Below are 15,090 nucleotides of genomic sequence, written 5' to 3'. Positions count from 1 at the left end.
AATTGGAGAATGGTTGGGTAAATTATGGCATATGAATGTTATGGAATATTATTGTTCTGTAAGAAATGACCAACAGGAAGAATACAGAGAGGCTTGGAGAGACATATATCAACTGATGCTGAATGAAACGAGCAGAACTAGGAGATCATTATACACTTCAACAATGATACTTTATGAGGATGTATTCTGATGGAAGTGGATATCTTCAACATAGAGAAGAGCTAATCCAATTCCAATTGATCAATGATGGACAGAATCAGCTACACCCAGAAAAAGAACACTGGGAAATGAGTATAAACTGTTATCATTTTTTGTTTTGTTTTGTTTTTCTTCCCAGATTATTTTTACCTTCCAAATACAATCCTTCCTTTGCAACAACAACAACAAAAAAAATTCCATTCTGCACATATATATTGTACCTAGGATATACTATAAGATATTTAATATGTATGGGAATGCCCGCCATCCAGGGGAGGGGGTGGAGGGAAGGAGGGGAAAAACTCAGAACAGAAGGGAGTACAAGGGATAATGTTGTAAAAAAAAAAAAAAAAATTACCTATACATATGTACTGTCAAAAAAATGTTATAATTATAAAATTAATTAAAAAAAAAAAGAAAATTCCAAATGGGGTCACGAATAGGATACAACCGAAACAATTTAACAACCAAAAGAAAGCCCCATTATAGGTACCTGGACCTATGGTTTTCATTGGAATAGCAAAATGGATAGGAATCACCAACAATAACAAAGTGCCTTGCTTATAATAGCTAGCAAATATTTTTTGAATTGTTGAACTCTGGCTCAACAGATCTAATCAAATATTCAATGACTTAGAGAGTTTCACAACTAAACTCTGAATCAGGTTTCTATTTTTGTCCTAGAGTAGACATAAATCCCTTTGGTGACCTTAAATGTATCTAGAGTATTGTAATTTCTCCAGACTCAGAATGAAAGTTTCCAAAAATGAGTCCTTCAAGACCATTCTAGGCTTTGTATGAAATGACTGCAGATGTCTTAAAAACCTGTTAATTGTCTGGAGCAGCAAACAGGGATTAATCAATGAGCAGATATTATTTACTATGGGCCCAACATCATACTAGGGAGTTATGGGAAATAATGAATAAAATATGATAGCTTCCTGTAAAAAGTGGATAATTAAACTGGGAGGATAAAACTCTCAGATGAATCCAGAATTGAACTACAAGACAATATTAAATTTTGTGGGATGGACCATAAATAATGGAGTTCTGAGTTCAGAAAAGGTGAAAATCAGTGAATTCTGAGTCCTCTGAGATTCTGCACCCAATGAGAGCATTAGAACATGGTGATACAGTGAATAGAGCACCAGCCCTGAAGTCAGGAGGACCTGAGTTGAAATCTACCCTCAGACACTTAACATTTCCTATCCATGTGACCCTGGACAAGTCACTTAACCCCAACTGCCTCAGCAAAAAAAAAAAAAAAAAAAAAAAAAAAAAAATTAAAAAATAAACCTTTTTTTTTTACAGAGAAATAAAAGTTTTTAGTGCTGAATTTATGGAATATAAGATATCAACAGGAGGAAATTTTTGCTTTGGATAAGGGAGTCTTCCCAAATTCCCTGAAGTCATATTTCTCTAAAGTGCTAGACTATAAAACACTGTACCTAAAGGATAGGGTGAGGTAAGGGAAGCTTTGATTGGAAAGGAGCTTTTGTTTTTGCGAGTATGAAGGAATAGATTGGTAAGTAGGGTGGAGCTGAAAGAACATAGATGAAAAGCAAATGTAGTGTTTTGGGAAGAAATACCATATTGGCTCATGTAAAGCAAAGTTTCTTCAAAGAAAATAAAAATTTTAAAACATAACTTGCTCTATATGCTCAGACTTGAAGACTTGGAGAAACTACAGTCAAGATTTGCCTAACCAGCATAGCTCCAGGGGTGCCCTTTATGATGAAAGAGAGCTTATAGAGAAGATTCTCCAGGCCCATCAAGGTTTTCCTTGGGTAATTTTTCACTGTAATGATTTGTTTATGAACATTAATGATTTTCTCCCCTAGCCTAGGCTTTTGGAACTCAGAGCCTGGCCCCTTTTGCTTCTTTAATGATTCAATGATTGATTCATTCATTTATACATGCATTCAATCAATCAATATTTATTATTAAGTACCTAATACATGCAACATATTCCATTATTCATGTGTTGGATTCAAAAGCCAGTTAGATATATAGTCTGGCCTCCAAGTCTTGTAAAGAGAGAATAAAACTGGAGTATGTATATATGTATGTATAGTTGGGTATATGGACAGATGTATGGATTTTTTTTTTTTTTAATTTTTATTTTATTTTATAATTATAACATTTTTTTGACAGTACATATGCATGGGTAATTTTTTACAACATTATCCCTTGCACTTACTTCTATTCAGATTTTTTCCCTTCCTCCCCCAACCCCCTCCCCCAGATGGCAAGCAGTCTTATATATGTTAAATATATTACAGTATATTCTAGATACAATATATGTGTGTAGAACCGAATTTTTTTGTTGCACAGGAAGAATTGGATTCAGAAGGTAAAAATAACAGTTTACACTCATTTCCCAGTGTTCCTTTTCTGGATATAGCTGATTCTGTCCATCATTAATCAATTGGAATTGGATTAGCTCTTCTCTATGTTGAAGAAATCCACTTCCATCAGCATACATCCTCGTACAGTATCATTGTTGAAGTGTATAATGATCTTCTGGTTCTGCTTGTTTCACTCAGGATCAGTTGATGTAAGTCTCTCCAAGCCTCTCTGTATTTCTCCTGTTGGTCATTTCTTATAGAACAATAATATTCCATAACATTCATATACCGTAGTTTACCCAACCATTCTCCAATTGATGGACATCCATTCAGACAGATGTATGGATTAAATACACATAAGACATAGGGCCATAAGGAGTGGGCAGTGCCTGAGGGAAATAACATGTATACAACTACGATAAGCAATGTACAAAGTAAACACAAGCCCAACTCAGAATAAGAGGGAAGCACTAGAAACCTGGGGAGCAGGGAGATGACAAGAAAGGTAGCATTTAAGAGAAATTTCCAAGAACAATAGGGATTCCAAGTCACAGGGATGAGAATGGAGTGTCTTCCCCTGGAAGAATCTATGCAAAGACATAGAGATGAGAGAGAAAATGTGCTATAGATTCAGATATTACATTTGTATAGCATTAGGAGCAGAATGAAAGGGATTGATGTGGAAGATACTGCCTCAAGAGACAGAACCAACCCAATATCAATTGACAAAATGAGGAGGGGCCAGAAAAGTCCCAAGTCTTCACACACAAAATCAGCTTTTTATCCTTCAAGATTGTCCCAACCCTTTAGACCATTGTTATCTGCCCCTGAATCTTTTTCACAATCCTTAAATCTTTACAGTCTTTATCAAATCATCCAGATTTCTCACTTATAAAACCCCAAGATTGTTCACACTTCTTCATGGAGATTCCAACTTCACTGATGAATTATGTTCCTTTCTTAAGAGAATGATGAACTCAAAGAACATGAATAGACAATTTTCAGATGAAGAAATTGAAACTATTTCTAGTTATATGAAAAGGTGTTCCAAATCACTATTGATCAGAGAAATGCAAATTAAGACAACTCTGAGATACCACTACATACCTGTCAGATTGGCTAAGATAACTGGAACAGATAATGATGAATGTTGGAGGGGATGTGGGAAAACTGGGATACTGATGCATCATTGGTGGAATTGTGAATGAATCCAACCATTCTGGAGAGTAATCTGGAACTATGCTCAAACATTATCAAACTGTGCATACCCTTTGGTCCAGCAGTGCTACTACTGGGCTTATCTCCCAAAGAGATCTTAAAGAAGGGAAAGGGACCTGTATGTGCAAAAATGTTTGTGGCAGTCCTCTTTGTAGTGGCCAGAAACTGGAAACTGAGTGGATGCCCATCAATTGGAGAATAGCTGAATAAATTGTGGTATATGAATATTATGGAATATTGTTGTTCTGTAACAGATTTCAAAGAGGCCTGGAGAGACTTACATGAACTGATGCTAAGTGAAACAAGCAGAACCAGGAGATCATTATACAGAACAAGACTCCATGATGATCAATTCTGACGGAAGTGGCTCTCTTCAACAAAGAGATGATTCAAACCTCTTCCAATTGTTCAGTGATGAAGAAAGCTAGCTACACCCAGAGAGAGGCCTGTGGGAACTGAGTGTGAATCACAATATATCATTTTCATTCTTTCTATTAATGTTTGTTTGCATTTTTGTTTTCCTTCTCAGGTTTTTTTTTTTCTTCCTAGATCCGATTTTTCTTGAGCAAGATAACTGTATAAATATGTATACATATACTGGATTTAACATATATTTTAACATATTTAACTATATATTGGACTACCTACCATCTAGGGGAGAGGATGGGGGAAATAGGGAAAAATTTGGAACAAAGTTTTGCAAGGGTCATTGTTGAAAAAAATACCCATACATATGTCTTGTAAATAAAAAGCTTTAATAAAAGAAAGAGAAAGAGAGAGAGAGGAAAGAGAGCACCTAACTGATCCTCAATGATGTGTTTTTCCATAATGAACTAAAGTAATGATTTCAACATTCCTGCTTCTCACCTCTGATTTTTAGAATCCTTGACTTCCTTCAAGACAGCTCAACTGTCATTTCCTGTAGAGAGCCTTTCCCATTCCTCCTTCCTCCTCCTCAGATAGCTAGAGCCCTCTGCTTTTCATCTATTATTTATGTACCCATATGCATTGTTTTCCATCCCCTAGATGGTTAGCTTTCTGAGGCCAAGGACTGTTTTTGCCTTTCTTTGCATTTCCCAATGCTAAGCCCAGTGCCTGACACTGAATAAATTACTGGAGACAAACTGACTAGACTAACTCTGCACATTTAATAGTAGAAAAAACTGAACTCTAGCATTTGTACTTTTTGACTGTTTACTTTTCCTTAGTGATATACCCTATTTGCTGTTTTGTGTTTGGGCAATACTGAAAAAAAAAATTGAACTCCTCTAACCAGAAATACAGTAAAATAAATTTTACTACTATACTGTTTCCAGTTAAGGAAGGCAAGAATGGAAATAATAGAGGAAAAAAAGGAATAAAAGGAATAAAAAATAAGAGTATTTAAAAACAAGTAAAACATAAAAATATAAAATATCTTTATTTTTATTTAAATTAAATATAAGGATATATAAAGGATAGAAGGAAAGGAAAAGAAACTGGAAAGACAAGAGACAGTAGATGAAGTGCCTGGGTTGTCAAATGGTGAATTTCTTCCTTATATTCTGTTCATTTGGAGCTGTGATTCAAGTAAATTATTTACTGTTATCACCCTCTGAGGCTTTTCAGGAATTTAGAATTACTCTTTCTGCTTTGGAAAACAACTGGTCATTCATTCATCTAGTCAACAAATAGCTACTGAGTAGCAACAATATGTAAAACACTGTATGTACCAAATACTGAGATAAACAAAAATATAAGATAGTGTCCCTTGACTTAAAAAATAAAACAAATACTAATAGCTTTCATCCTATTTCCTTAAATATTAAATCTGAATTTTGATTTTTAAAAAAAAAATTAGTTTCTGATAGTTCTTCCCCTTCTCCACCTTCCCACTACATTTTGGTATTAAAAAAAAAAAAAAAACCCAAAAAACTCTCTTCAACTAAAATTAAACATAGAATTTGAGAATTTCCATTTCAACTTTATAAACTCCTTCAAAGTTTATGAATATCTATTTGACAAATGAAGGTCTATTTCACCAAGGAATTCTGAATGCTTTCCAAGTGTATAAAGGAATGAGTTAGGTTTTAGACATTTGCTTTAGAAACTGAGAGGTGTTAGTCAATTTATCAGCTGGGCCACAGGATCTCTTTGAAATTAAAAACTGTTCTGTCTCCTTATCTTGATTCTTTTAAAAAACAGGGGATGTCTGATTTTCATAGCTCTGGAAAGCTACCTTTTGAATGAACATTTTTGGGTTGCTGTTCTAAGCTTTTTTTCAAAGTTAAATTCAGATTTATGGTGTAATTATATTCTAGAAGAAAATAAAATGTATAGGGACTTCTAGCTCTTAAAAAAATATCTCCAGCAATAACAGGGTTAATTACTGTTTCTACTTCTTAATGAAACCATCTGAGGCTAGTCTCTGAACAGAATGATGATAACTGCCTACCATGAGAGGAATTGGTTATCTGGAGTCTATAGGAGTGTACCAAAGCAATTTGATCTCATAAGTTCCTTGTCAGGGGCTCAGTGAAATAAAGCAGGCCTATTAGGAGAGGTCAGAGATTCCCCATCCCAGGCTAAAAGGGGATGAGTAGCCAGGATGGATTTCTTAAAAGGTTTCTCAGTAAGCTTCTGTCAGTCACGTGATGCCAGACAATCTAGTCTATCTAAACCCCAGAGGAAGACTTAGAATAAATGACTCAAGAGGAAGAGGTAAGGGACAGTTAGTGAATCACTAACCCAAGTACTTCCCCTCAAACATCCACATCATTTTGTGCAGCAAATTTTCATGAGTTGGTTAATGTGGGACAAGTCCATAGTCCATGGCCACATGAAAAGAATCAAAACCACCCACCTCCATGGTTGTGATGAGGTTCATGATGTCCAGAATGCACAAATTTGCCTGCAATGAATCTTTTGCTAGGGCCTTATCCACTTTATTCATCAGTTGAAGAAGGGATGATTTTTCATCTTCTTTTCCAGAAATGGGAAGGCCTATTGACTACTTATGTCATTGTCATTAAGGAGCAGCAAATAAAAGAGCCCTATTTGATTCTCCCCATCCTTCCCAAGAAAAGAGGTAGTATGTCATTATGGTTTGGGCATTGCATTTAAAGGCAATAATATTTGGATTCAAATTCTGACTCTAAGAAAGCCACTCTAATGTCCCTGTGCCTCAGTTTGCTCTTCTGGGAGATGAAGGGTTTAGATTGCATAGAGCCCTTTTAGCTCTAAATCTAGGATTCAATATGATAGTACCCAGCCTGGCTGTCAAAGTCTTGTTGCTTTGAGTATATTGACAGGGAAGAAGGGGTTAAAGGGACAGAGATGAAGAAATATGCCACTTGGAATTATGCTTAAATACAATTATGTCTGAAGACTGAGAAGGGCCCACCCACAACCTCAAAATCCAGCTGCAGATAAACTAAGGGCAAGTACTGGGTTTGTTTATTTGGAGTTTTTTTTCCCTTTAAAAATTAAATAAAAGGGAATTTTTATTAAGTTATTAAGTTTAAGTTATTAAGAATGTCAATACCTAGAATATAATAGGTACTTAAAACACTTAGTAAATCTTCCTCTTCCCCAATGATCTCTCATCCTCTTCTCATCTTTCCAGTTTTCTTTCCTTATTCCCTTCAGTCCTATCAAAGACAGATATTATATCAATCACTGGTCCTAGATGATTTAGGCCAATTCCAATAGATTTTGATAGCAAGAGACATCTGCATCCAGAAGGAGGACTGTGGGGACTGAATGTGAATCACAACATAGTATTTTCACCTTTTTTCCTTGTGGGTTTGCTTTTTTTTTTCCCCTTTTTGATTTGATTTTTCTTGTGCGGCCTAATAAATGTAGAAATAGGTATAAAAGAATTGCATTTGTTTATAATCTATATTGAATTATTTGTTGTCTAGGGGCAGAGGCCGGGGGAAGAGAGGGAGAAAAATTTGGAACACAAGGTTTTGCATGGGTAAATATTTAAAACTATTTTTGCTATATTTAGAAAATAAAAAGTTATTATTTAAAAAAAATTAATTTGTCTTTTCCTCCTCTAAAGTCCTAAAGCCACTCTGGATGATAAGCAGTGACCCTAGTATTATGTCAGCATAAACTTTACATGTTCCCAAAGATTGGCCACCAAATAATTGAATATTTTGGGTAGCAGCAATTCAAGAAAAGAATAAACCCCTTTGAGGGCAGGAACTATTTCCTTTATTGTTTTTGATTTGCCAGAGCCAAAAGGAGGGATGGGGGGGGGGGAGAGAGGCACAGAGAGAGAGATACAGAATAAGTATTTTGAAAATAAATGTTGGATGAATAGGGGATTGGAGGGGCACATCCCCAGAAAGTTGGCCACAAAATGATGAATATCTAGGGCCTCAACAATTTGTGAAAAGAGTATGGCAAATTTGTTTCCTTTTTGTCTTTTTTAACTTCAGCACCTTATATTGTGACTCATACATAAGAGAGGGCTTGAATCAGAAATTAAGAGAGGTAATAAAAGAGAACATTATCCATAGATAATGGGGCTGGAGCCATCTACTTTTCTAGAGAGTTGGTGATCCTCATCTTTTTATATTTCTCTTCCTTGCCTGAAATTATAAGATCATAAATTTGGAGCTGGAAAGGATCTTATATTCCCAAGTTCAACCTTCTTATTTTATAGATGAGGAAACTGAGGCCCAGAAAGATAATGATGTCTTATTTGTTCCAAGGACACACAACTAGTTTGCAGTGGGGTCAGAATTTGAATCCAGTTCGTTTTATATTCCACCTCTTGGAGGTCTGTCTTCTCTGTATTCATCATTCACATTGCCTCCAAGACCACCAAGTCCAGAATCCTTACAAAGTTACAGTGATTTCTATAAATGTTACGTGTAACTAGCATGCTGAAAGAAATGACTATGCTAATCATTAAATGGGTAGCTTTGGCATACATTTTCCTTAAATTACAATACTAAACTCTGGTTCATGTGTATATTCAATTTTCACTGTTGTCATGAATCCTTTGACCATTTCAACATTCTGCTATTGGTTATCTGTTAATAACTTTTAAAAATATGATGCTAATTTGGCAAATACTGAGGGAGAAGTGAATTTGATTTGGGTTCTAGTTCTTGCTCTGTCAATCAGCTGTGTGATCTTGTTACTTAAGCCCTCTTTGACTCCATCTACTTCATTTCTTAGAAACATCTGTGCTTTCATCAAGTATGGATATTCTTTCTACTTCCCAGGTTACTAACTTCTCTAGGAACTGATTGGTGGTTTATGAGTGTTACAGCCGAATCAGCTAATTTACTTGTAAATTCCAAAGGTCAGTGATGTCCTTTTCCAAATTGATCTGCATTTCAAGTCTTTTCAGCTTCCAGAACTGGTCAACCAACATGGCTTAAGAAACCATATCATCTCTGTACCATACTGAATCATTAGAATAAGACTTCAATTTTAATTTTTTTTTTCTATTACATGTGTGATTTCATTGGTGTAGGATTTTTCTTACATCAATGCAGTTGAACAATTGTTCTGGACTTTAAAGGCTTAGAGAGTTAGTTGCCCAGGAAGCTTGCGATGAATTGAGTGGCTCAAGGTAGAAAATATACTTGTGATTTCCCTGAATGGGGAATTACTGAGTGCTGCAACTCCCCCTACCAAACAGATGGGTACCTGTTTTGCAACTTATTGTCTTAAGAGAGTTGCTTAGAATTGAGACAGCGTAATTCTTCCAGAATCCCACAGACAATATGTGTCAGAGCTGGGACTGAACCTGGGTGTTCCTGCCTTTGACATTAGCTTTCTATCCACTACACTCTGCTGCTTCTCACTTAAACATAATCTTCCTTGATTTAAGATCAACTTTCCATTCACTCTACCACATTTGCTTTTTTTTTTTTTTTTTTTTTTTTTGACTAATAACAGTTACTATTTGTGTAGTATTTTATGGCTACAAGGAATTTACATAAGAGAGTCAAATATGATGATTTAACATTCCTGAAAGAAAGCATGCTAGTTACATATAAAATCCATGTTAATCTATGGGAAGGGTGTCTAATAATCTAGAGAATTAGTTTCATATCCCAACTCTGATACTAACTTGCTCCCAAATGATTTTAGGAAAATCACTTTATTCTCCTGATTTCATTTACTCAAGATCCTTATTTGGAAAATGTGACATAAGTTCCAAAATTCTATTTTCGCCATTTTGCAGCTGCGAAATACAGGGTAATATAATGATTTGTGGAAGATCACAGACCAAGAAAGTGACAGTCAGGAATTCAGCTTTTTTCTGATGCTCTATATTTCCACCATATGCAATTTTCCTTTTAGACAAGATAACTTATGTATTAGACATGCTTAGAAAATAAAGAAAAGTAAACATCATGCTCTCTCCCCCCAAAAAAGTCTTTGATCCCGAAAAGTTCACATTCTAATGAGGGAGACTACATACAAAACAACTATGCATCTAAAACTGTAGGTGTACTCCAGGACTCATTCCGGGAGCCCCCTCTTCTCTCTCTACACTCTAGGTGATATCTTATCTTCCAAGGGTTAAATTATCACCTTTCTGCAGATGACTCCCAGATCTATGCATCTCTCCTAAGCTCCAGTGCTTCATCATCATCATAGACATTTTGAACAGTATGTTGGTAAGCACTTCAAATTTAACATATCAAAACCAAACTCATTATTTTCTAAAATCCATCCTTCTGAATTTTTCTCTTACTGTCAATGATTAGACTATCATTCTTAGTCATTTAGGCTCTGTGTCAGCCTTCTCCTTTATTTTTCTCATCATCCTCATTCTACATGATCTCTCATATCTAATGAACCTTGTTTCTACCTAGAGAACATTTCTACTATGTCCCCTTCTCTCCCCCAACACAGCTACCACCTTAATTCAGACCCCACATTTCACCTGAACTCTTACCAAATATTCCTGACAATCCATACTCTCTACCACTTCTACTCTCATCCCACCTCACCCCACAATAGTCTGAAAACATGAGTCTGATCCTGTTATTTCCCTACTATAACACCAGTGGTTCTCTATTACCACAGGATCAAATATAAACTCCTTATTCTGTAATTTAAGTAAATGAATAAAAAAAATTTCCTAAACTCTAATTATAAGTAAATTATCTTGTTAAACATTGAAGATACAAATAAAAATTTAAAGTCCTTCACAACCTGGTTCCAATTTATCTTTCAATGTATAAGTAATACTCTTTTCACAAACTTTATGATTCTGTTTACTTGGTCTGTTTACCTTTTCCCCACATACAAATTCCTTTTCTCATCTATGCCTTTGCATTGGCTATCTCCCAACCCTGAAATGCACTCTCCTGGTGAAATGTTGAGGTTTCTGCAAGACTCATCTCAAGTACTATTTTCTGCATGAAACCTTTTGTGATTCCCTCATTTGCAGATACACTCTCCTACAAAAAGAAGACATTTCCTTCCTAACGTTTTTTTATATGTCCATAGATGCATATGTAAGTTTGAGAGCCTACATTACATTTCAGTGGAGTCATTGTATCTCTTTAACCTAGCACAATGATTGGATCATAATAAATGTTTAATAAATACTTGATTGATAGTTTAGAATAGAAATACTAGGATTTTTAAGCTGGAAGAGAATATTTTGTTCTAACCTTGTCATTAGGTTAAGTGACTTGACTTTAAGATCATACAGTTTAATCTCTTCCAATTCTAAATTTCTATGTTCTTTAGAGTAGAGCTTGCAAGTAGACACCCTCAACCCATCCCAATCCCAGTAATTCTCAGCTCCCTTTACTAGAAAGAAGCAAATAAAAACAAACAAACCAGAAGCCACCATAGGGAATCAGCCTAAAAGTGGTTCATCAAAGATGTTCTTTTTACATATGGACTTGAACCTGAATGCACTTGAGAAAATGGGAGGAGGGAAGAAAAGGTGTCAAAGTGTGGCAATACCTGGCACATAATAGGCACTTAAAACATGCTTGTTGACTTAAACCTAATAAAGACCTATACAGAGTTAAAGCTCTCTCATTCCCTGCTTGCACTCAGGGAGAGGGGAGAAGAAGGAAGGAGAAAATACAGAAGTCAAAAAAAAAAATCTTATTAAAAGAATGTTAAAATTTGTTTTTACTGTAATTGGGGAGGAAATAAAATACTTTAAAAAATGCTCTCTCATGCCCAAAGGAGAATTTATCCACACATTTTTTGACTCAAATAGGGGTGATGGAAGTATTATGAGAATTGAATAAATATTGATTCAGGGTACAAACCACTTCCCAATTTTGTCAAGAACTTTTTGATGACTCTTGATGTAATCTTTTGTTCCCCAGTAAGTTCTGTTTAATAATCTATTATTTTAAGTAATAGAAGTCCCTTTGGGAAGTGAAATCACAGAACAGCAGATAGACTAAAAGAGTTAAAGTTAGGGAAGACCTGAGTTCAAATCCTACTCCTGAAACTTATCATATGGCATATGGCAAGTTTCTTAAGCTAATTCAGCGTCAGTGTTCTCATCTATAAAAGGGGGAAGAGTAATTGTAGCATAATTTAAATGGGATATTGTAAAGTAGTTTGCAAGCCTTAAAGTGCTATATTATTATTACATTATGTTTTTATGAAGCAAAAAATTTTGTTACACATTACAAAGTTGCAAATAGCTAGGTGTTTTGCTACTGAAACTTTTTAAAAGGAGGTTAAAGCAGAAGATTTGCGATATTATAGGAGACACTGAATACTGGACATAAGGTAGGGAACATCTTCAAGTGTTTTAAACTACTTATAATATTTCAATAACATTGCCCATGGTATTGATGATACATTGTGAAATCCCATTCAAACTTCCCTTTTTGCTGTAATTTTGAATGTACATGCAGAACAAGTTGTTCCAAAAGTAAAAGGCCCAATTGAGACGGGTGGGTGTGGGTATGTTGGAAACAGAAAATCTTACAAGTGGATCCCTAACACTTAATTTTCTAACTTTTCCCATAATTTACCTTCTAACCTGAAATACTACATAACTGTTATTGTATTTTTTAGCGCTTTTTTTCTTTTTGGCAATGAATCTTTAAATTGTTCCTACCTCTCTAGGCCCCCTTTTCTTTCTCTCCAACCTTGAAAACATAAATGTTCTCTGTTTCTTTTACACATCCCAAACTATTTTCAAGCCAAAGCCCTTTGACCTTTTTACAACACTCCCCTTGTCTGACACACCATATGCTAATCTGAAAACCCAGGAGGAGGTATGGGGTGGGGGTGGGGGGAGTGGGGATGGGAAGCGGCGAGGTAGTATAAATCTGGCATCAGTTCAGAAATGCAGAAAATGTTAGCACAACCACTCCCCCAGTGAGGATCCCCCCACTCCCTTCCAGTACACGTTTAAAAGGGGAGATGGGAACTCTACGGAAATTGAAATGAGGTAAGGATACCCAAACCATTCCAGGTTTATACTCGGAAGGCAATAAAGCCTTCACTCAGCCAGCCCGTACTGTCCCTCTTCCCGCTGTCTGCCTGCATCCCCAGCCTGGGGACGGGACAAGGGAGTCCTTTCTCCCCTGGCATCCTAGAGGAGAGCTGGCGGATCAGCTGGGCAGCACCCAAGCACCAAGAGCCCTCTGTAAGGATCGGGCAGCTTCAGCGGTCAGCCCCTTCCGACTGGGCAGAGCCGAGTGACAGTTAACATAGCGGTTCCCCTTGAGAGCCCACGGGGCGCAAGTAATTGCGCTTAAAACAAAATTCACAGAGAGATCTAAATCCAGCTCATCCCGGCAGGGTCGGTTTCTCCCACCCACTCTACCCCAGGGGGGAAAAAAAAAACCCAGCACCCCCAGGAAAATACAAAGAAACTAGCAATGATCAATACGTTACCATCCTGGCCCGAGGTCTCCAGATATTCAGTCAGGTCACAGCCAAATGCACCGGTAGCACCCTTTCGTTTCAACTTCTGTTTTGCACCCTTGTTCTTCATGAGTTAGTCCCAAAGAGGCTCACCCTCCTCCTGGTCCCTCCCTCCCCCTCCGCTTGGCACCGGGCTGAAGATGGATTCTCCTCCTCGGATCAGTGCCTGGAGCACGGCTCGGGAGGGTCACATCGAGTGTGGAGGAGAGAAGGGCTCCGGATCAGAGACATCCACATGAAAGCGGACCCGAGGCGGCTCAACTCAGCCCCTCTTAGGGTGGGGGAGGGGAAGGACGCAGCCGGGCTCCGGAGGAGGCAGTGGAGAGAGCATAGCCTGAAATCCAAAGAGTTCTCATCAAAGGAAAGCAGTGGGTGGAGGAGGGCCCCGCTTCGGACTTGGCAGCTGAAGTAGATGTTATGTTGGGAGTGTCACTTCCTTGCTGGAGTCCCAGGGACTTTCACAGCCTCCTGCTGGGTCTTCTGGTGTTTTTCCTCTGCTTTAGTGGGAAGGGGAGCGGTCTCCTTCCCTCATCCCCTCCCTCACCGCCTTCCCGACTAAATATGTTCAGAGAAGGAGGAGAATATAACGGAGGGGTATAAAGGGCTAACAAACTAGCAAACGAGTGAAGAGGGAGTTTAGCTTGGGCAGAGTCCACAGGGAGCTTGCTTTCTTAGGCCCCGGTATCTTGCTTTCAGACCGCTTTGGTCAAATGAAAAACAAGCATCCTGTCTCTCTCGACCGCCCTCACTCTTTCCTTTTTTTCCTGTCTTACAAATCCTAGGATCATCCAGCTCAGGAAATGCTGGAAGGAAGTTAGCTGGGGAGGTGGGGAGGTGGGGAGGTGGGGGTGGGCGCGGAGGGTGGAAATTTTTGGCAGCCGTCGGCTTATGTGTGTAGAGTAGGAGGAAGTAGGTGGGTGGGTTGAGGAGTAAAAGGGGTGGGGGAGAAGACGGGCTCTTCGGAGACTTGAGTCTATAGATAACTGGGCAGCTTGAAAGGAAATCGCTGCTCTTCTAATGGGCCTGCTGCAACTCAGTCCACAGGTTTCCTGTCCCACAGGCTTCTCTTTGAAGAGTCGAGAAGGAGGAGGGCGTTTACTTTAGGAGCAGGGGCTGTTTGATAGGACTTCCAAAAAAAGTTCTCTTGAATTTTTGAACTAATATCTTTTTTTTTTTTTTGACACCTTTTTTGGTAGTGGAGGAGGTTGACGTCTTCCCTCCCCCTTTCTCCTAGGCAAACGTAATTGTGATGGGAACAAATGTTTCTAGAGATTTGTAGTTCCCCATGTTTTTCCTTGGCTTTCTTTCGTCTGTCTACACTTTGACATACTACATTGCTATGACTTCAACCAGCACTATGTCCTCACCAGTGCTTCACTGAACTCTGCCATCTTCAATCGTGATTTGCATACCCCACCACACATATCCAAGAGGTAGAAACCTCCGG

General features: G+C 37.7%; 1 protein-coding gene across 1 annotated transcript in view; it reads right to left on the bottom strand.

The window, feature by feature from the left end:
* ARHGAP31 (Rho GTPase activating protein 31) overlaps positions 1 to 14,451 on the bottom strand; it is a 164,955-nt gene extending 150,504 nt beyond the window's left edge. The window contains exon 1 of the mRNA XM_074301307.1: positions 13,614 to 14,451. Coding sequence (XP_074157408.1) covers positions 13,614 to 13,713 — 100 coding nt within the window. The 5' untranslated portion in view covers positions 13,714 to 14,451. The remainder of the gene's footprint in view (positions 1 to 13,613) is intronic.
* Between the last annotated feature and the right edge of the window lie 639 nt (positions 14,452 to 15,090).

Source organism: Sminthopsis crassicaudata, chromosome 3 (genome assembly GCF_048593235.1).
Source record: "Sminthopsis crassicaudata isolate SCR6 chromosome 3, ASM4859323v1, whole genome shotgun sequence".
Lineage (NCBI taxonomy): Eukaryota > Metazoa > Chordata > Mammalia > Dasyuromorphia > Dasyuridae > Sminthopsis > Sminthopsis crassicaudata.
The sequence above is the reverse complement of the archived record's forward strand: the minus strand, read 5'-3'. Positions and strand labels throughout refer to the sequence as shown.